The 22,215-nt window shown below is 37.6% G+C and overlaps 3 protein-coding genes and 1 pseudogene across 4 annotated transcripts; 1 reads left to right on the top strand and 3 right to left on the bottom strand.

The window, feature by feature from the left end:
- Positions 1-1,892: 1,892 nt before the first annotated feature.
- LOC121761898 (dnaJ homolog subfamily B member 1-like) lies at positions 1,893-4,783 on the bottom strand. The gene is made up of 2 exons (XM_042157602.1): positions 3,497-4,783; positions 1,893-2,745 (listed from the first exon to the last, which is right to left on the bottom strand). Exons 1-2 carry the CDS (start codon positions 4,099-4,101, stop codon positions 2,301-2,303), a joined length of 1,050 nt encoding a protein of 349 aa, XP_042013536.1. The 5' UTR covers positions 4,102-4,783; the 3' UTR covers positions 1,893-2,300.
- Positions 4,784-4,917: 134 nt separating this feature from the next.
- Positions 4,918-8,756, bottom strand: LOC121761897 (calcium-dependent protein kinase 10-like). Its single transcript, XM_042157601.1, has 7 exons — positions 7,905-8,756; positions 7,460-7,603; positions 7,231-7,383; positions 6,149-6,264; positions 5,813-5,980; positions 5,507-5,737; positions 4,918-5,416 (listed from the first exon to the last, which is right to left on the bottom strand). Exons 1-7 carry the CDS (start codon positions 8,545-8,547, stop codon positions 5,243-5,245), a joined length of 1,629 nt encoding a protein of 542 aa, XP_042013535.1. The 5' UTR covers positions 8,548-8,756; the 3' UTR covers positions 4,918-5,242.
- A 2,367-nt stretch (positions 8,757-11,123) lies between these two features.
- Positions 11,124-16,140, bottom strand: LOC121762390 (altered inheritance rate of mitochondria protein 25-like). Of its 2 annotated transcripts, none has more exons than XM_042158259.1 (12): positions 15,853-16,140; positions 14,378-14,893; positions 14,096-14,182; positions 13,524-13,565; positions 13,364-13,408; positions 12,734-12,799; positions 12,571-12,627; positions 12,382-12,443; positions 12,172-12,292; positions 11,908-11,979; positions 11,727-11,833; positions 11,124-11,549 (listed from the first exon to the last, which is right to left on the bottom strand). In XM_042158259.1, exons 2-12 carry the CDS (start codon positions 14,891-14,893, stop codon positions 11,519-11,521), a joined length of 1,206 nt encoding a protein of 401 aa, XP_042014193.1. In that variant the 5' UTR covers positions 15,853-16,140; the 3' UTR covers positions 11,124-11,518. The 2 variants fall into 2 exon arrangements, with proteins under 2 accessions (XP_042014193.1, XP_042014192.1); XM_042158258.1 differs by having other exon boundaries at positions 14,378-14,902; positions 15,853-16,139.
- Positions 16,141-17,457: 1,317 nt separating this feature from the next.
- Positions 17,458-21,145, top strand: LOC121760814 (annotated as a pseudogene).
- Positions 21,146-22,215: the final 1,070 nt, after the last annotated feature.

Below are 22,215 nucleotides of genomic sequence, written 5' to 3'. Positions count from 1 at the left end.
AGTGGGATGGGTGTATTATTATCTCCTCCCTAGTCATATATATTATTTAATGGTTGGTTGGCTACTCAATTTATAGGTTAGAATTTAACAATATCTACTTGTGTTTGGTACGTATAGTTGGTACGATAGTTGCTTCATTAATATGCGCATTTATGCCACATTATTATACTCATACAAAATGTCTTTTTGTTTTTTCGTGTGGTAATTAATTACAACGTTGAAGGATATTATAATATTCTAATTTTTTATAATGACGTAAATAGGACAGCTATTCCAATGTGATACGTGTACCCATTTAGCTATTCAATAATCATCGAATCTCAAATATCAAAAGTCTAGTAAAATAATTTTTTGTAGTTTCAGAACTTTTTACCTTTCATTCTATGGCGCAATATACATTTGACAAAACCATTGTAACGTTGGAGTTTGAATTTAACTAAAGGAGGTATAATAAAATGAAAGATCCCTTGAAATGGAAAACAAAAGAGGCTTTATGCAGCTTTTCTTTAAAGGGTCGACAAAAGTTAATTAACTTTCGTTTTACTTATTTCTAGAAGTGGAAAATTAATTCCTTTCTTTATCGTAATTTTATTTCTTATCGTATAATTTTTTGTCTATGTGGAGCCATACTAATTTCAGGACATCACAACCTTCTAAGACACCGGTTTTCTTTGTCAGCGGTATTTATTTTGCATTATTGCAACATTAAAAAAGTAACATTTGTAGCCACTATTCTTAAACGTAGAACCATTCTTAAAAGTAGAACAAATGCCAAACGGAGGTCGTTAGATCTTTTAATTCAATGGTGTTGATTTGCACAGCAACTTCCCATTACAACCAAAACTATTATTAATGGGTGAATGCAGAGAAGTGAAAAAATAAAGCATGCATGGACTCTTTTTCGTTTCATTCATTCTTCCATCAACATGTGAGTTTTTTCACATGTTGAGTCCGGAATGTCGTGAAAACATAGTCTAATATGTATGATTTTTAATATTGACCGTCATTTTTTCCTCATCTAATGAATAAAATATGTAGAGTTCTAGGTTCTACACTTAAGAATGGTTCTATCTTTAACACAACCCTATATATATATATATATATATATATATATATATATATATATATATATATATATATATGATTTGTAGTAGTCAACATGAAAAATGAGACGATTCAATTGAAATATCAATACTGAGTTTTGGACGGAAATAAATAAGAGAAAATGAAGAGGGAAATACCCCGTAGTAGGTTTTCGAAGAATTTGTGATGTCTTTTATCCTCCAATCAAATAAAATAAATAAAGATTTCTTAAAAAAAAGAAAATTAAATGGGCTGGTGGTGCCTATGCCTAGGGCATGGACTGTAGCTACACAAATTTAGGGGCGCTTAATTCCTAGACAATAAGTAGGCCAACATAATTAGTTGGAATTTATAAATGCAATATACTACAAATAAAAAGAATTAAGTATAATTTTCAAGCATAAGATCAACTACTCCTATCATCTTAAAATTTCAAGAAACCTATGGTCGAAGCTGACCATGAAAGCTTTTAATTATTTTACTTGTTTAGTTCATCCGTTCAACTATCCACCATCTTTTCCCACCCACTTACAATATTTTTTGATAGGAAAGTTAAATGACATGAAATGGGACAGCCCAACTAAATGATGGCAGTAATAACTTAATCTCACTTTCACAAATTCTATCTGCAGTTCTTTCTTGGGAGTTGGGACATATCAATGTGCTGATATATTAATATCAAGTGTGTGTGTGTGTGTGTGTGTGTGTGTGTGTGTGTGAGTGAGAGAGAGAGAGTGAGAGTGAGAGTGAGAGTGAGAGTGAGAGTGAGAGTGAGAGAGTGAGAGTGAGAGTGAGAGTGAGAGTGAGAGTGAGAGATGGATCAAATTTTTATTAGCTGGATGATACCCTATATAAGAAACTTAAATCTGTTCAGCAACAAAAAATCTCAATCATCTCTGCTAATAAGCACAATTAAATCTAGTCCACAAGTAGAAAGAAAACCATTAACCTCCAAGGAGGAAAAAAATAAGCAAGAAACAAATTATCATACCGACATATATGGCGAAGAACATCTTCTTATCCCACCAACACTCATACTGGTATCTGCTTACTTCAACAAGAGGCATGGAATGGAGGAGCTGTTGAGAAGAAATTTTTCAGCATCTTTCTAATATTCACATACTTCAATAGCAGCAACCTTTATTCGGTATTTACACCTGGACGCTGCACCATTTGCCTGTACTAATAGTGTGGCTCGTATGATTCAGGAGATGATATCACAAGTTTCCTCCCAAAACCCTCCTCAGTTCATATTTTTGGGCTTCGGTCAACCTTTTGGGGTATCTCACGTCAATTTGAATCCTCAGACATCCTCTTTTCCTAGGATCCTTCGAGACGGGCATCCCTTCATTAGGGACAGAAATCTCATGTCCAGGTTTCACAATCTCTGTTAAAGGAACTGTTAGGGTATGGCCATCCAGTGTGGTAAGCTCAAAAGTTTTCCCAGTGAGGGACTCAAGGAGAGTTATCTCCTGCTTCACCACCAAGTCATTCCCTTCCCTTGTATAAACCGAGTGAGGTTTTTCATCTACTACGAAAATGAGATCTGCAGGAATCACACCAGGTTCTTCATTGCCCTTCTCTGGGAAAGTAATCTTCGTGCCCTTCTTCCAACCAGGTTTTATGTCAATAGTCAGGATTTCATCCAACATACGAGTCCTACTACAAGACAGGAAGAAAGATACAACAAACAGACATTAGGAGTAGATATATATTAATTTTCTCAGAGAGAAAGAGATCAATGAGCAACATCTTAAAACTGAAACCATTACATAGATACTAACGACCCATATGGAATTTTTAGAATAACAATGAGCCAAACATCATTGTAGTAGTAATTCAGTTGCTTCTGCAAACACATAGATGTAACGGCAAGTACTTAGTTGGAGGAGATATTTTGAACTGTAAGTATATGATGTCTCAACTCATTTGCATTCAAATTACCTGTGCAGCTACTACATGGTTATGCTACCTAAACTACTGGGGACTGAGCCAGAATAGGCCCAAAAGAGAAAAACAAAACAGCATTGGGTATAAAGCACATGCCATCAGATAGTTGAAGACGAGCTAGGCAAGAATCAGCACTCAGAAAACAAGAGTCATAAAATTCATTGAGGTATTCTCCAAGAGTGTGAAAGCATCTATTACAACTGACAGACATTCATCACAGATTCACAAATCACTATCTCATCTTGCAAATCTAATGCAAATAGATTTGAGAATCTTAAAGCATAAGCCAACCACTAAGTGAAATGACAAATGCTGGATAGATTGTCAACTCTAAGTCTCTAACAAGAGAACCCGTTGTAAATATAAATCCCAACTAAATTTATTTAATTTAAGCAAGACTTTTCTAACAAAACAATTCTAATAACTGGATAACCGATATTAAATTTTAAACAAATGCACATACCCATGAGAATCAAGAACATTTCTTGAAATCTTCATCTTCCTCGTGGAGCCAGTATACAATTCATCCAAGCTACACATCAGCGCATTCTCCACAGGCGACGCCTTCCTCAATCCTCCACCCCCCGAAGTCTCCCTAGCCCCACCATTCATCGTCGTGCTCCTAAAAAACGCATCTCTCCTACCGGCACCACTACTACTACTACTACTTCCACCAGCGCCGGCATTCCCATTACTGCTCTCCCCAAAAAACTCGGCATAAATATCATCCGCATTCCTGGGATTAAATCTGAAATTAGGGTTGGGGTGCTGCTGATGGTTATTGTACTGAAACCCCTGGTTATTATTGGCCCGCGTACTGCGCGGCGGAGGCGGGCATTGGCCAGATTTGAGCCCCTCCTCGCCGTATAGGTCGTAGATCTGGCGCTTCTGCGGGTCGCTGAGGACATCGTAGGCTTCGGAAATCTGCTTGAATTTGGCCTCGGCTTCCTGCTTGTTCGCATTCTTATCGGGATGCCAAATCATCGCCAAGCGGCGGTAGGCTCGCTTCAAATCTTCGACACTGGCGTGGCGGTTGACTTTGAGGATGTTGTAGTAATCCACCCCCATTGTAGGACTCCAATTTTGGCGCTACGCCTTATTCTGTTACTCGCACTGTGCGATTGGGGATGTGTGCCCGAGGCAATTGGATGGAGGAAGGATTAAGTAAAGGCGTGATAACTCCGGCGGCGATTGGCGGCGGAGCGAGAATTGGCGGTGGGGGGGTTGAATTTTGTTGCGAATTTTGAGTTTTTTTTTTAATGGAAAGCGGAAAAGAAGAGGACAACGTGAGATTTGGGGAGGTGGGGTAGGCGTCGGATTTAGTTGGGTCGGGACCATATCTCCGACAAGGGTATATTTGTCATTTCGGATGTCGATTGAGTTTTGCAATATTTATAATTTGGCCCATTAATTCTTGACTAACTTTGTTTTTGATGCATTAAAATGGAATTATCTAAGTATATAAATATTGAAAATATGATACGACCCTTCAAAAGTTTGATGCCAAAATAGAACAAATCTGATAACATTGGGCCAAAAAAATATGCTAATGCTGATTTAAACTTATTAGTAATAGTTTGAAAGTGATGGAATAAATTGAATAGCGTATAAAGTATTAAAATAGATCTCAATGTTTGATTAAAGGAAAAAGATCTGTATCAAGATTTTCTTAATTTAAATATAGTAAAAAATAATGCATCATAATGACCGGTCCAAATTCATTAATTGTGCCGATGTGTGAGGAAAAAACCTAACACAATAATTCATGTTACATGACATGATGTTAGTATATGTTAAAACGATGAATAACAACTTACTTAGTTATTATCACAAATCTTTGATCATCATGTAACACTACGTATAATCATTAAGTGCAAAAATATGTACAGAAAGAGCATTGCACCATGAAGGGTCGGGAAGCTCCAATATCATGAAGGTATAACATCTCCAATCAACAACAAAAAATCAACTATGGTGGTTAACAAAAGGCACACTGCATATACAAGGAACAAGATAAAAACACAATAATAATAATAAAAAAAGACATCTTAATAAATAACATACCCTAACAACAACTCAAAGAAACTAAGATGCATCATCACCTCAAAGGACCAAACTGAGTTACCTGAAGCTCCAGCACTTGAGAAGCTTCATATTTTCAAGCGACGCCAGATATTGAGTCGAGCAGGACTAGTGTGATCAAAATCTTTTAGACTACAACCGTTTGACCAGTGAACCCATCCTGGAGCAGCAGAGACCCATCTTTCATCAGGTTAAGGCTTAAGCTCTTGAACCTTTCTCTTGAATATTGTCGCGAAGCCTTTCTCCAGTCCGTTCCCGTCTTCATCATTGCAACAAACTCCTCATAGCTAATTTTTTCGTCCTGAAACAAGTAGATACAGATCAAAACTGATCCACCACATGCTTTTAAGGATGTAAATCCTTCCCTTGATGCAAGTAAGAATTGTCGAACCTTGTCAGTGTCAACTTCCCTCATGATGTCATTGAGTACCTCAACATCCGTCTCTCCTGATTCATCGACTAAAGCTTCTCGGAGTTCGTCTAGTTCTATGTACCCACTCCCATCTTTGTCAAAGAACATAAATGCTCTGCGGAAGTGTTCATCATTCTCCATCCTCTGTAAGTGGATGGTAACAGCAACAAACTCTCCATAGTCCAATACTCCGTTTCCGTCCACATCAGCCTTTGAATATCATTCTATTAGGCCTTGCTAACAGGTTATACAATGCAGTCTGCATAATAAGAGCAGGACACTTACCACATCCATCAGCAACCTCATCTCAGGCTCAGCCAGCTGAGAACCAACTTTCCTTAAACCAGTTTTTAGTTCATCAAACGTAACCTTCCCATCATTGTCGGTATCCATTAAAGCGAACATGTCCCTAATTACTTCTATCTCTTCAACGGACAAATGTTCTGCTATCACCTATTCAGTCATATGAGAAAAAAATAAATTTTAAGATACATCATCTATATGTCAAGACTATTTCTATTTGGTCATTATATATATGTATTACAGCTTTAGTTTCAGCAGCAGAACAATACTTTCTCCCTTATATATATGAGCACAAAAGTATGAGAATGCTATGCTTACCCGCAATGCTCTTTTTTTGAATCTATTCATGACAGAGAATTGCTTGAGTCTTGCCCTTACTACATCTCCAAGTGGAACATTCGAAGCTTTCTTTGCGTTCTGTATCCATGGGTGATCTAACAAATAGATAAAGGAGAGAAGTATAGGTCAGAGCCGTCACATGAACCAAATGCAGCAAACGGATCATATCTTGTATACTCTCTTGTCTCCATTCAATAATTGGTTAACTATTGTTTACAGGGCAACTCATTGGACTCTGGTGCAGTTAGTGGTGCCCAGTAAACTGTAAACATGGAATAAGTTATGACAAACAGAACCCAACTCGACATGATGTGGTATTTAGTTACTTTACCACCAAATCGGAATTTCAGATTACCAAAGGCCAGTTCTTTGTACTTCCTACCAGTGTCAGTAAAGAAGTACTACTACTAATAGTCCCAATCATTTAACCTAATAGTTTATAAATCACCAGTTAGAGACGCACGACAGATTTGTAAAACTGCTTTTAATAAGAAAACATAGCACAAGAAATTATATAGGTCTTCTCTAACGTTCTAAATCTCGTACTAGCGTATTTGGATTAGGATGGTCGCATTATCAAAACACTAGAAAATTTGAACACTTTAAAGCTGGAAAAAAAAAGGTTTTTCCCTTTTGGTTGCGCAAGGGGAAGTCTCTGATCTGATTTGAAAAATTGCTCCCTCAAGCACTAACCATGACCACATGCCTATCAGCTACTGGATAGTCGAGAACAGTGAACACCTTGCTGCAATCTCTAAAATCACCAAAGTTCATCCTAAAACATCATGATCAGCATACAGGCTGTACATGGCTATGCAAACTATCATCTGAAAACACCTTTCTTTTCTTTAATGTTAATGCTACTTTAACACTTGCTTTTCCACATCCTAAATCTTTACAGAAAGTTAACATTTTTGCACGCTTAATGCATCTTTTCCTCTCTCAGCACAAACCCATCATCATTTGCAAGAGAAGACAATCACATGCAGCATAGATCAATCACGCCGACACCACCACCCTTTTCCATCATCAAGATTTTTCAAACAGTAATCGATACTCACCAAGAACTTGCTGAGCTGTCAGGCGCTTTTTCGGATCCGGCTCCAACATCTGCCTAACAAGACTCTTTGCAGTCTCAGAAACTTGAGGCCATGGTTCCCTCTTGAAATCAATCACTCCTCTCAAGATTGCCAGTGCAACACCTTGCTCAGATTCTGAAGCACAGTTATGGCATAAAACTACAAATAAACTCGGCAAAACACATCAAACCGATTGAGGAAGACGAAGTACCTGCCCAGAAAGGGGGAACTCCACATAACAAAATGTAAAGAATGACACCAGCACTCCATATATCAACTTCAGGTCCATAATTTCTCTTCAGCACCTCCGGCGCCATGTAGTAAGGACTTCCCACGATCTCAGAGAACTTCTCACCTGATTCAAATTCATTTCATAATTAATTAAATAGACAAAAAACTTCATAGAAGAGAGATTTTGTAAGCTGGTGTGAACTGTAGATTGAAGATAAATAATTCAATTATCAAACAGCATATTAATAGAATTCCAAAAAGGAAATCCTAAATCACTGAAATGATAGAGAATTGGGCTACAAAACCTCTTTCTAACACAAAAATCAAAATTAGAACTCACGCCATAATGTGAAAACCCTAAATTGAAGGGGGAAAAGAAAACCACTTCGTGAATTAGGCTTATTTGGAGAGAGAGATTGTCTCACCAGGCTTGAAGAAGACCGACAATCCAAAATCGATGGCTTTCAGAGCCGAATTCTCCTTCTTATTCGCGAAGAGGAAATTCTCCGGTTTCAAATCGCGATGCATAACCCCATGCTGGTGGCACATCCTGACCACCTCGGCGACCGTCCGGGCGACGCCGGCCGCCGCGCGCTCGCTGTAGTGGCCGCGCGCGACGATCCGATCGAAGAGCTCCCCGCCCTCGCAGAGCTCCATGACGAGGTGCACGGCCTCGCTGTCCTCGTAGGTAGCGCGCAGCTTGACCACGTTGAGGTGGTCCGGCAGGCTCGACATGATGGCGACCTCGCGGCGGACGTCCTCGACGTCGACGGCGGTGTGCAGCTTCTTCTTCGAGATGGACTTGCACGCGAGCGCCTCGCGCGTCTCGCGGTCGGTGCAGAGGTAGGTCACGCCGAACTCGCCGCGGCCGAGCTCGCGCCCCAGGATGTACTTGTCGGAGATCCTCGTGCGCGGGATGAAGTCCTTCAGCACGCGCACCGGCGACGGGGATTGGGCGTAGGGATTCGGGTGGCGCTCGCGCGCTTTTTTGTTGCCTCTTGGAGTGGAGGGTGTTGGCGTTGGGGGCGCCCCTTCGGGGGCTCGGATGCACGCGTTGCAGTTTCCCATGGTTGTGGTGGAAGTGGTGGCGCCGCCGTCAGCGGTGGTCGGAGGAAGAGAGCATGGCGAATAAGAAAGAGATAAAAACAGAAGACAAGTCTTCAATGAGAAAACGCGGGTCAAATTGATGAATTTTTCGCATTTGAAAAAACAAATGTCACATAATTTAAAATATTTTTGTTTCTAATGATATAACTAAGCAACGGCCAAATCTGTGAAATTAGTTTGAAGTTTTCTATGACTTTGCCTGTAAATTAGAGTAACATTTTATTGAGTCATTGCTAATTGATTGGAAAACTAAAAATTATGGTCAAAATTTAGTACTTCCCATCATCTATAAAGTTGGTCGCATAAATTATGATTTTGAATAATTATAGTACTCCTACAAATTTTCACGATTATTACTTGAAAATTAGAGGCTAAATATTAAATAATATGGATTGTTATTTGGAAATAAGTAAGCTTATATAGAATTTTTTTAATACACACCTATTTAAGAAATGATGTATATGTCGTCACATGAGATTAAATAATTCACGTCGGTTTTAGCAATAATCACTGTGAAAAATTCACACAATTGTTAAAATTCATGATTTATTCAATCAATTTTAAACATTGTGGAATATATTAAATATTGATAATAATTCATAATTTTTCTGACCAATTATCCTTCGATTTTTTTTAGAAATGTGCAAATTTTCAATTACTATGCGCGGCATGGACTTGTAGGGGGGAAAGCAATAGCATAATTGATTATAGATGAGAGAGGGAATTATGATCAGATAGACTATGATAATAAAATTATCTTGAGACGGAAGAAAGGGTGGGGTGATGTAAAAAGTCAGCATTTGCATTTCACTTTGATGGATGAAAAGGCGAATAATTAAATAAAGACTAACGAAATTGTATGTAAATTAAACATTGTTTACTTGGTGTCTTTGATAACCGAGTCATCCCCAATAATGACACCTACCAACCAGTTGCATGATTAGTTCAAACACAATCATCAACATAGATTAATTTCCTGTTTTTCATTTTCCATAGTTTATTGGTTTTTTATATTTGGTTATGATTGATTCTATGCTATTCAAGTTTATTAAAGAAAAATTGAAATATTATTTAAATACTAGTATATTGTAATTTTTATATATAATCTGTGATTACGGAGCTCACAACTCACATAATATTAAAATGGTAAAAATGGAACTAAAATAACTATATAAGGCTAAACACTAATTATCAACGGAAGCTAAATAAAATTAAGAGCTGCTAGAAACATTATCATATTGTGGGTTTTTTAGTAAAAATGTAGGGAATGGTGTTTCATTCAATATAGTAATGAGAGATTAGGAATTGATGAAATGGAATAATAGTTGTTGAATGAGGTCGTTAACCAGTTGCACTTTATTTGTTTCTGACGACATTTTGGTCTATATAACCTACCTAACAATGGAAAATCCATTCTCCCGAATCTTATCTTATACTAATATTTTATTTCATTGTTTTTAAACATATAAGTTTATTGATTAAGAAGGATTATTACTAAGAATGTGACATCGTCTCACTATTGAATAGCAATCTCCTTCATCCTTTTGTAACTGAAAATTGCCAAAAAAATAAATGGAGTAAATGATCTTAAACTCTCAAGTGGTATAAAATCTAAATGGCTAATTTGTGTTTTTTTTCTCAATTTAATCCCCTTGGTCGTAATTCATTTAGAATTTACGATGGATTGGCTTTTGATGAAAGCATGAAGTTGGTGGAGCCGTGGAGTCAGCTGAAGTACATGAAAATAAAGTAAAATGAAACATTGTCATTATCTTCAATTATCAAAAAAAGGCTGACCAATAATGCAATAAATAAAGAATAGAAAAGGAATAAAACAAATTATTGATGCGAATGTAATTATCATATATTCTATTGTATTCGATATACTATATTTTAAAAATAACTAAAGAGGGTGTCTTCTCCCCCTAACCCGGACTCAATACCATAATCTCGAATGACTTGACTATTTAGAAAAATGAGATAATACATCATTTATTGAGTTCTTAATATCTAGCGAGTATCATTATAGGACTAAAAAGGCTATAAAGTACTAACTACATTAATAAAATACTTAATAAGACAAACATTGGCGAAATATAGAATCCCATGCTAATAACAAGTTGACTGCAACATAAATAGGATCTCATCAAATAAGAAGACAAAAAAAATTAAGAAATGCTGGTGAAGAAGAGGGATTGATAATTAGATTGAGAAATAGAGTAACAATAGATGTCTAAGTGTTTTATTTATAGAATAAGAACTGTTATCAACTAAATTAAATTTTATTGTAAATTTATTAGTAATATGGTCTTAACACAGACTCGAGCACACACATATTCGGGTAAGTGAAAATTGTCTACCCAAATTTTGGATAAAACACCATTCACTTACCCAATCGAGAAAGAGTTTTGGTAACCAAAAACCTTTGAACTATTTTGGGTCGGAATTTATCTAAATTGAGTTATTATTAGGTAGCAATCTCAATATTTAGGTGACCGTTGGAGTTGGCCTAACTACCTTCAAAAGTGAAGAAAAACTTGTAATAAGTCTTCGACACATGTATAAAATTTAAATAAAATCCCAAGTAGCTCAGAATCGACTAAACAACAAGCAAATAGCAAGATGCAAACAAAGCTCGCGCAACAGAGGTGCACAGCTAACTAATCCTGTGATAACTCCGACACCGACACATGATGGCGGCCATGATAACTTGTTGCTGCTTCGGATGAAATTGGAAAGGGCATAAATAAAGCATTCAGCTGAGGTTCATGCTCGAACACTTAAGATTTTGTGAACAGCCTGTAGTACATTTTTTTTCACAGCCACTCATTGGCAGTGAAAAGCATCAACAGAATATGTTTAACCAATGTGATGAAAGGCCAAGTTGCAAAACTGACCGAATTCGGTGCTCAATCCTCTTGCCAGCCAACTCTCAATCATCGACCACCATAAAGGGAAATCCCCTGATAAGAGTAAAAAAGTTATACAACTATTCAGCATGTATCTGCTGAAATCAAGTCGGGAGTTCTGCTAGTACTTCAAGAAAGTGGATATGCACACCCTCCTAGACTAAAATTGAACCTTCTTTACTAACGAACGATAATGAATGTCTAAAGGTATATGGAAAACCAGTATCTTACCAGCCTCCGTGTCTGGAGAAGTAGTCATTATCAAGAGAAACAGCCAGGGCAACAGCTACTGCTCTCTCTGACAGAGTCAAGGAACGAGCAACGCTTAACTCTTGCACCTACAAATGCAGAAACATGATTAAGAAATTCACTATTTAAATAAAACAATATGCTACTTATGCAGTGAGTTTACCTCTGCTGCAGGCGTAACACCTGAATCAGAGCTCCCAAACCGGATCACATACTGACCAGCATCTGTAAAAATCTGCACAACAGATGTGATTGTTCTTCTAATCAGCAGATCTATCACCAACATAGACAATATGTGACCATATCCCTTATTATCCAGTCACACCATATTAACATAAAAGGTAAATCTAGCTTTCCATTTTGTGATAAGTGAAAAAAATCCAGTCAATCCCCTTGACTACATGAATCAAGTAAGAATTCAATTAACCTCAAATCCAAAACCCCTCCAGTCACGGTCTATCTCTGCCAACACATTTCCATCAATGTCCTTCAAAGTGAAAGTCCAATTCCACAACCCAGGGTTCTCAACAACTGCAAATTGCTTATCCCTGAGAGAGAAGAGAGAGAGGCAGCAGATCAACATCACATGTTTGGGAGATTCCGTGAATATATTGGGTTTGGAACTAAAATTACATACCCCAAGTACAAGTCATAAATTCTCCTCCACAGATGCCATCTTCTGTGAACAACACCAATTTCCTGACACGAAAGAAATAAAATAATAAATGACATTAAGTCCAAGAAAATCTCTGCTAGTTCTAAAAGCTTGGATTTAGGCTCAATTGTTAGATTAAAGACACAAAACAAAACATGATGAGAACCATACTTTTCCATTTATCTCTGCGTATATTGAACTGGTGATCCACCAAAAGGGCCTTCGAACCTACTTGGAAGCAGTTTTACAAAGGAAAACAAATAGTGCCCATTGTACACCCAAAAGAGGCATCCAAGTGCAGGTCAAAGTAATGAGAACATTAAAAAGTTATTACCCTAAAGAGCTCATTGCCCGATCCATCAGTAATGTATGCAATGAAAGGGCGTCTTAAGCGAAGCAACTGCAGGAAAAAGTATTGCAATCATCAAACAGAACTGATGCCCTAAAAGGAACAAGAAGTGAGGAAAAATAAAAGCAATAACCAAAAAACACAATACTCAATAATGACAATTTAAAAAGCATTTATCGAGTAAAAGTGTAAAACTGAAGAAATGATCAAGAAGGGGGAAAACATCTTCAGTAATACTATACCGTGTCAATTGTATTCATGTATCTAATATCAAATAAATCCATATTTTACTAAGTTTTTTAATAGAGGTTTGCAATCTTCATCATAACACAAACAAATTCAGTTTCACACTAACATCTAACAATTATTTAATTTTCAATTTCCATTTCTCATTTAATCATGCCACGCCAGATATTGATTGGGGCAAGAAAATATTTGGAACAAACTGTTGTGCAAAGTGTTTAAATTGAGCTGATGATGACATTCAACAATTTCAACCACTACAGATGAATATGCTTTTCAGAGGTAAGGAATTAACAGCAACACAAGAAAAAACCACGATCAGAAATATTGTATGAAACAAAGAAATTATGGATGCCAGAACACAAGTAATACCTGTCTTGCAATCACATTGCTCTGCTCGCGTATGAAACCTACAGGCTACAATTAAAATGTTAAGTAATTACTATTACTGAATCCAATATCAGTAAGTTTCCTTAAACCAGCACCAAATGAATGGTAAACCACAAGGGAGTAAAACCAAGAACAGACGTACTGCTTGAGGGTAGCAGACATCAACCATTGCATATCGGTTTTCCTGCACAAAGACGCACCTCATTAGAAAAGAAAACTAGAGCAATGCATTTGTACATGAAAAAATATACACATCAGAAAGGCATCGAAGGCTATGGAACTGAAGAAGCTCAAGATACTTCGGATAGCCTTTTATTGTCCATTCTATTTATGCAACTATCTGGTAAAAACCAGCTTCCTCTAGTTGAGGCATAGTTAGACTTTGAAAAAAAAAATAAAGCAATTGTAAGCTAATAACCTGAAATGGCGTCCTATCAAAACAGAAAGTATAATTAAACAGCAAGCCATTCAGCTATCAAAACTAAAAAAAATATCAAAATATCAACGTTCAGTATTTATCATAGTGAGATGAATAGAGTTGCTTTTTCTTCCAACTGAGAGGCCATGTTAGCCACCAATGCTAACAGCATATGCTGGTTGAAACACAGTTAGTTTTCTCTCAATATGATATTTTTAATATAGCATTATAGCAAAAGGGAAAAGATGTCAAGAATTTTGCTGATGTGTGAAGAGTTCTTAAATCTTACAGCTTACCTGCTCAAAACCAAGAACCAAGTTGGCCCATTCTATATCCCTGGTAATCAGTAGATTGGATCTTGCAAGAAGAGGTGCTACCTTGGACTGAATGAAGATTTTGGTCAAGTCAATTTACACAGAAGCATTAAGCATGATAATGTTTGACCTAAATAAATTACTGGTACCGGAATTGCAGTGATATAATAACTCAAAAAATGCCGCTAATGTCCAACAGACATATCTTGTAAAACTCCAAAGAAAATAAGTCTGTGTTCTCCAAAGGGTACATGATAACATTACCTCTTCCAAGGACATTGGTTCTAATGTACCAGTGATTGATTGGCTGGTAGGTGGTTGCTTAAGACCTGACTTCACCTTGTCATAAGACTTCTTATCTAAAGCGCCTGAAAGCATTCTTTCAATAAGTCCAGAAAAAGTTTGGCCATCAGCTATCGTTTCACCACGACTATTGGATTTAAGAACTTTATGCCTTCGTTTTGTAGTAGGCCCTGTCTTCTTTTTATCAGCAAGCCAGAGTCGTACAAAAAAGTCCCTACTCAAGTCCGGATCATTTTGCAAGCTATGCACATATCGATGTGATGTATTTTTACTCCCACACACTGTGCCAACTTGAACACACAGCAGATTGAACATCCATGATGTCTTTCTTAGCACGTGGGATCGTCCTTCTTCCTGCGGAGAATAGAACCTCTTTCCAACAGACAGAATTCCATTCTCATCCCTCACTGTACGACACAGTGGTCTGGTGCATCTAGAGTGGTCCTTAACACACCCCCACACCTTTGTCCAGTTCATCTAAACAAACTGAAAATATGAATTGTACGATAAATATGAATTTCATTTACACTATACATATTTACATTAGATCAAGCAATGTTCCTGTTTCAAAATCTTATCTTTATTGTAAGGCAAATCATTTTCTCCAGCATCCAGTTCCAATGGTTACTCATGTAAGGATTAATATTACTCCCATGATTTAAAGTACTGGAGTATAAATAATATGCATAAGCACTTCTCACAGACACGTTTTGGGGGAAAAATATATGTTGGACAGAATCAACATTCATTTCCGTACACATAGAAGCCTGAATCAGGCTTTATTTTAGGTAGAACGATTCTCAGTAAGAAAATTATGAATTACATGTAAAAGTTTATGACAACATCATCCTCAGTTATAAACGAGCCTATGGATGACAAATTGACGATAAAAGAGCATGTTAAGGATATTGGATGGCAGCAAAAACCCAAGTGAGTGAGTGAAGATGATAACTCTATAATAGAGTAGATTGAAGTAACTGATATCCAATGCAAACATATGTCGAGGCTTCATATCTATGTGACCAGAAGAAGCCAAGTTTCTGATTACCCATGGGTTAGTTCTGCTTCGTCATTATATAGTCAGTTTCAAAATATTGTCGAAATGCCATGACTTTGTCCAACACAACAGATAATCGTTTCCCCATGAGAACATCTAGGAATGACAAGAAACTGTTTTGGCCTAAAAACATGCTAATATTGAGCGTGCAACTCTTTGTGAGCAAATTGAGACGTGGAAGCAACAAAGCAAAAACTCAATGCAACGAGACAAACACGAATTTAGCCATTTGTTCGTGGTAAAGAAGTTTCTGAATGCATTTTATTGACATTAAAATAGCATTAATCATATTAAAACATACTTTAGGTGATAAAGGGAAATCAGTAATGATCAGCATTCCGTATTTCTTAATGATAAGAAATTCGCCTCAAAATCTAACCTCACGCGGAAAAACAGTACGCTGGAGGTCGGAGAAAGGATGATCGCGCCGGAAACAATGGTGAGTTAGGGTGAGTGAACAGCAGCCGGTCGTTCATACGCTGGTTAATTTAATGATAGTGGTGAAATTGGGGCAAAATTTCTTGTTGAAATAGAGGTCTAACTGCTATGTGGCCAATGGAATGAACAAATGGTTGCGATTTCGACCGGCGGCGGCGAGCGGTGGTGGAGTCTAGAAGCAGCTGCTAATCTGCGTCTTCACGTGTTCAGGGGTTATTGACCCGCATAACTTGCTTTATTACAGATTTTACCCAAAAATATAATTCAGTTTTCGCTTCAGTCCTTCAAAACACCCACTTAACTGTCTTTATTACACTTTGACCCACGTAATAACTAATTTGTCGATTTAGACCTTTATTTTATGAAAAAGTGGAGCCCGTGAAATAAGTACGGATATTGGGGCATAGATGGGTCCCGCACCCAAGCATGTCTGCGGGTTCCCGCACCTGACACTCGTGGGTACTTACATCCGACCTCAACAACAAACAATTGATTTATCGGGTAACCATCAAAATTACACAAAATTATAGATCAAATTAAAATAAAATTTCAAAACAAAAAAAGTGAAACAGAAAAAAAATATTCGTACTCCTAGATAGCGCATAAGATGAAAGCTTACACGGATCGAAGTAGTTAAGGGATGAGATGGTTAAGAGATGGTAAGAGATGGAGGGTTGTAGGTGTTGTCTCTTAGTTAAGAGATGTGATGAAAAGTACAGTGGGGTCCATGAATAGTGAAGAGATGAGACGGTTAAGAGACGGATAAGAGACAGCGTTGCGGATGACCTTATATCATTTGGCTTGAAAAGAGTACTTCAAACTTAATTTGTGAAGATGTCACACTTAATTTGGTGGGTAGAAAATAGTTCTTCTACATTGAGCATAATTCGCCGAGAAACATGTTAGTTTATCTATTTTCAGCTGGCAAATTTTGACGAATTACGTTTCCCAGATCCATGACAATCCATCACTATACTGTTTCAATAGTTGGGACACATATGCAAGTTAATTGTAAAACTAATGCAAATTGGACTGAATTAATCCATACTACTTACTATAAATTAAGTTTATGACCACTTTATTACAGTACTATAATATATTCCGCATTTTATCAATCATATCTAGAGAAGGTTAAAACAGCATATGCTTCTGTTCTAGTAATTCTGTTTATTTTAGTGCACAAATGCATGCTTATTTCTTCATTTAATCCACTATGGATTTTCATACATAGTAGTATTCATTATTTTGTTGGCTACGGTGAAAATGAAAGATCAACAGCCTTGACTTGCAAATTCAAAGCAGGTGAGTCAATTAACTTTATCATTGAAGAAGTCTAAATATGATTACATATTAAAATATGAACTGTATTAGGTAATTTAGGTTATGACGAAATTACATGAAATTGATAAAAAGTTAATCAAAGTTAAAACGTAACTTGACGGAATCAGCTCATTTTTTTAAATAATTCTTTTTGAAAAGGTGATGAATTTTCTCCTATAAAAAGGATTACTTCTCATGCTTAGCTTCCCATCACAGAAAAGAAATATATAAGAATTAATTAGCTAACTAAAATGAATATGGGTTTTGGTCTGTGCGCCATTTTGCTTGTTTCATTGGCTTCGATCGCCTATGCATCAGATCCAGGCCAACTTCAGGATTTCTGTGTTGCTGTTCCTGATTCTAGCTCACCAAGTATGATATTATCAGCTTTGGGTCAAGTACTCACGTTTTGTTCCTGATTCTACTGTACTATTTCTTGATTGAAATGTCTGGTTCTTGATTTATTCCCCTGCTCATAGTGTTGAGTGGTGGGTTGATTCTTCTGAGTTCTAAAAGGACGCTGTATTTAGGTACTAAGTTTATTCCCATTCAATGACTTTTTTTTATTTTTGAAATGTTAAAGCTTGCATCTTTGATTTTGTAAGTGGATGTTTCTCGGTTTTAATGGTGGGTTACTCATGGTGTGAGGTGTTTCTTGGTTCTTTTGTCATTTTATGTAATGCGGGCTTATGTTGGTTTTGATTCTCCTGTGTTATTCAGTGATTGTGTTTTTCTCATTGTTTTGGTTCTTCCGTCTATCAGTGTTGTGATTTTTGAAACTGTTAGTTTAAAGCTTGCATTTTAGTTTTTTAGGGTGAAATATACTCTTTGTTTGATTAGATTTGGTAAAGATTGTAACTGTGTTGTTTTAGATATTAGTTTTTGTGAATGATGATTTCTTGAAGTACTTCACTGGCTATCGAAGCTAACTTGTCTTCAAATTGAGCTCTTTTGCATTGTTTGTATTTTTAAAATGCCATTTTCCAAAGCTTTTGCTTGGCCTATATGTTTGTTGTTTCTTGGGTGATTGGAAATGATTCAATTCACTTCTGTGATAAAAGGCAAGGATTTTTCAGTCTCAGTTGTCTAATTGTTTGGAGATTTGGTTAAGATAAAAGGCAAGGGATTTTACTCAAATAAGTCTATTGGAGTTCTAAATTGTTGTATTTTTTTGTTCAAAGAGTTGTATTTGATTGGTTGGTTAATGTGATTTCAGTTCCTTTCCAAATTCAACTTTTCTGCTTAACCGGGTAGTAGATGTTCCCGCTGTGTCATTAAAAGGCTGCTCTTCTCATATTAGTGGTTTTGGTAAGCATTTTTTCCCCTTGATCTTCATCAGTATGGATGAATTAGTGATTTTGATGCATTTTCACTTCTTCATAGGATTAAATGTGTAACTTTTTTTCTGCTTCGAATTCTCAGAGTTTTATCATCTTATTTGTTCTGACACTATATGTAGTTATTGTTTTGAGATTCACGGTGTATTTTTTGCCCGATTCTGCAGACAATGATCCGAGCAAAGCATCTCGGTAACTTATCCCAGACTGCTAGGTCCTTAATCTTTGGTGGACAAAGATGTAGTGCGGCAGATGGAAGTTCATGCACTTGCTCGGATGAAGAGACTTGTATTTCTAGAAAGCCTCTGAGAGCAAATGTGCAACACTTGCAAGCACCATCCTCGTTGCTGACAATGGTTCTATGTCTGCGTCCCCCAAATCTGAAAGAGCAAACTCTGTTAGTTATGCAGAGGACGTCGATGCAAATGACGTGCTTCATTCATCACCTCCTGTAGCAGAACAGTTTGTTGTGGCAGGTATGGCAGCCATAGGTCTTCTATCTGACTTGGTAATCTATAGAATCCCGATGACAGATGTGAGTGCAATAGTCGCCTCACCTTCTAACTCTGTGTTAGAACGCACAAAGCAAGTTTCTAGTATCAGACCTTCTAATATCAAAACATCCAGAAAGGACAGAGTATCTGCAAAGTCCTCTGCTGCTCCGGTTTATGGTTCGAAATGTACAAGTGTCCCTGATGGAGCTAATGGCGGGGCTGATAAATCAAGAGTGGAGGGGGTAGCCAAGGAGTCGGGAAATTCTGTAGAAAGTCACGGACTCTCCTCTGATCCCTGTGATACGATAAGGCCAATTCTGTAGAAAATCTGATACGATAAGGCCAATTTCGCAAAATCTTATTCTGTAGAAAGTCACGGACTCTCCTCTGATCCCTGTGATTTCGACAAAATCTTATTCACGGACTCTCCTTCTTGTCGACATGTGGGGAAAATCTGGCAACGTTGAGAAGGCTTGGGAGTGGTACCAAGCCATGCTTACTGCGGGATTATGCCCTAACGTTCCAACTTGCAATTCTCTTCTCAGCGCTTTCCTCAGGGTTCACCGCCTCCGTGATGCATACGACTTGCTTCAAAGCATGGTGAGTTTGGGTCTGAATCCTTCACTGCAGACCTACACTCTCCTCCTCAGTTGTTGTACGGATGCCCAAACACCATACGACATGGCGTTTTGCTTTTGACCTAATGACCGCGTCTGGCCATCTGGCGCATACGTTCTTGCATTCGTTGCCTACTCCAGGGCCGGATGGTCAGAATGTTCGCGACCATGTCAGCAACTTCCTCGACATGATGCACAGTGAAGACAGGGAAAGTAAACGTGGACTTGTGGATGCTGTGATCGATTTCTTCCACAAGACAGGGCTAAAAGGAGGAAGCTGGCTTCGTGTGGGAGGTTGCAGCGCAGAAGAATGTCTATCCGGATGCGTTAAAGCAGAGGAGCTCGTGTTATTGGTTCATAAACCTCCATGTTATGTCTGATGGCACTGCTGTGACTGCGTTATCGAGAACCTTAGCTTGGTTTCGCAAGGAAATGCTCGCCTCTGGGGTCTGCCCTGGCCGGATCGATATTGAGACTGGTTGGGGGAGACGGAGCAGGGTGACAGGGGCCTCGATGGTGAGGCAGGCTGTCCAAGAACTGCTCCACATGTTCAGGTTTCCATTCTTTACGGAAAATGGGAACTCCGGGTGCTTTGTTGGGTGTGGAGAGCCTCTCAACCAATGGCTGATGCAGTCTTATGTCGAGCGAATGCATCTGTTGTAGTGCAGCAGGGGTTTTTTCTATTTATGTACTAGAATAGAGATATCATTCCTCGTTTGTACTGGAGTTTTTTTTTATTCCGGGTTTGGGAGATGAGACACATGAGGGTCGTGCCTCTTTTATAAAGATGCATGAGGGTCATGCGTCTCTCTTTTTTTTCGTTTTTTTTAACGACGCATGAGGGTCATGCGTCTTACATAGAGACGCATCTCCCTCATGCGTCTTTTATTTTTTAAAAATTTTAATAGACGACGCATGAGCGTCATGCGTCTCTAACTTGCTAAAATCTGCCCACCGAGGCAGAATAGGCAGAATACGCGAGAGAAAGAGAGGAAGACAAATCTTGCGATTTCCTTGGCGATTCCCTTAATATTTCGGTAAGTTTCCTTCAATCTTTCAACATTGCTCCCTTATTTGTTGTTTATTTGCATATTATTAGGGGTTTTGATAAATTTATTTTAAACTTATTAAATTAGGGTTTATTGAAAAAAATTGTCTTTAATTGTTGTTGATTTGTATATATATTTTTGCAGAAATCATGCAAGTATTCGTGAGTTTATATTGGGGGTAGAATGTTTCAACTTTCTCAAGTGATCATTTGTTATGATCCTCCTCGTGCGAGAGCTTCCATCGTATTGAATTCATGTGTTTTATTCTCTGAATTAGTTGCAATGATATGTGCTAAGATAAGAATAGATTCAAATCAACACTCCATCGAAATATCTTGGAGGCATTATTTCTTGGGTACCAGTACGAGTTATGTATGTACTGGGTTGACAGTGATGAAAGTGTGTTTTTTTTTTCCATTTGTGTAATGTTTTCCCTAAAACAACGGTTCCTGATTGAACACAGCATGGATGAAGAATTGCATTGAATTTGATACCCAAACCATACCCTACATATTAAAATAATACACCAACATTAAAATAAATAACATAAAATTGATCACCAAACCATAACATACATATTCAACTATAAAATCATATGCAACAACCACACAATCAGTTCCATCAAATAGTGCTTTCCAACAAATTTTTCGGTTCATCAATTCGAGTAATTCTACCCTCATTCTTCTTGAAGGACAATTCTACCATCATTCTTCACTGCCTGACTTCCTGGAATGAAGAAACTAATGAAATTATTCACCAATTGAAGATGCAGAACTATGATAACTTAAATAAACAAAGTACCTGAAGAATTGCTACTTATACGACGATGGAGTGTATTTTGACGGTTGAATCCACTTATTCTTCCTGGAGGACAATCTCTTGTACACTTTGCTCATGAGCTTCCCAACCCCGCCGCATGATGAACCCTCCGCAGCTGGTCGATGTTGGATACGGATGCTCTGAACGTCTTCTTCCTCATTTTCATCCTCTATGATGTCATTTTCTTCTTCTTCTCCTTGATCATCATCTTCTTCTTCTTCAGCTTGGACAGGAGGCACGACCTGATAATTCTGGAAGAATGAATCGACCGACGCTCGGGCCCCATGTGTTTCCCGATGCTTGGGGAAAGATGAGGTTTTTTGTTGCGTAGCTGAACTGGATGGATGTTTTTATTAGGCCTAGTTACACCTCAATCTTTGCCAACTTTTTGTTGGTATTGATCTGTATATCTGTAGTAGTTTTGTTGCTTTTTTGGTTAGCTTTCTTTAAGGTCTTGAATTTTGATCGAAGTTGTGGAGTTTTTGTAATTGTTCTTCCCCAGCTTCAAATTTTGTCAAGATTGATCCTCATTTTGCACGTCTTTCTCGACTGTTCACATTATAATTTACTACAAAGATTGTGTCAATTAAGGATAATTATGAGATTTGACCTAATTCATACTATAATTTTTGTATAATGATATGCATTAAATGTTGTCATGATGTATG

This window comes from Salvia splendens, chromosome 13 (genome assembly GCF_004379255.2).
Source record: "Salvia splendens isolate huo1 chromosome 13, SspV2, whole genome shotgun sequence".
Classification (NCBI taxonomy): Eukaryota; Viridiplantae; Streptophyta; class Magnoliopsida; order Lamiales; family Lamiaceae; genus Salvia; species Salvia splendens.
This window is presented reverse-complemented; position numbering and strand designations above follow the sequence as displayed.

Coding starts and splice junctions, on each gene's coding strand:
- LOC121761898 (XM_042157602.1), bottom strand. CDS start 4,101: ATGGGGGTGGATTACTACAACATCCTCAAAGTCAACCGCCACGCCAGT. Junction 2,746..3,496: donor AATGTTCTTGATTCTCATGG/GTATGTGCATTT, acceptor CCTGTCTTGTAG/TAGGACTCGTATGTTGGATG.
- LOC121761897 (XM_042157601.1), bottom strand. CDS start 8,547: ATGGGAAACTGCAACGCGTGCATCCGAGCCCCCGAAGGGGCGCCCCCA. Junction 7,384..7,459: donor AGTTCCCCCTTTCTGGGCAG/GTACTTCGTCTT, acceptor ACTGTGCTTCAG/AATCTGAGCAAGGTGTTGCA. Junction 5,738..5,812: donor TGAGGTTGCTGATGGATGTG/GTAAGTGTCCTG, acceptor TGATATTCAAAG/GCTGATGTGGACGGAAACGG.
- LOC121762390 (XM_042158259.1), bottom strand. CDS start 14,893: ATGAACTGGACAAAGGTGTGGGGGTGTGTTAAGGACCACTCTAGATGC. Junction 12,444..12,570: donor ACGCAGAGATAAATGGAAAA/GTATGGTTCTCA, acceptor CTTTCGTGTCAG/GAAATTGGTGTTGTTCACAG. Junction 12,293..12,381: donor ATTTATGACTTGTACTTGGG/GTATGTAATTTT, acceptor CTTCTCTCTCAG/GGATAAGCAATTTGCAGTTG.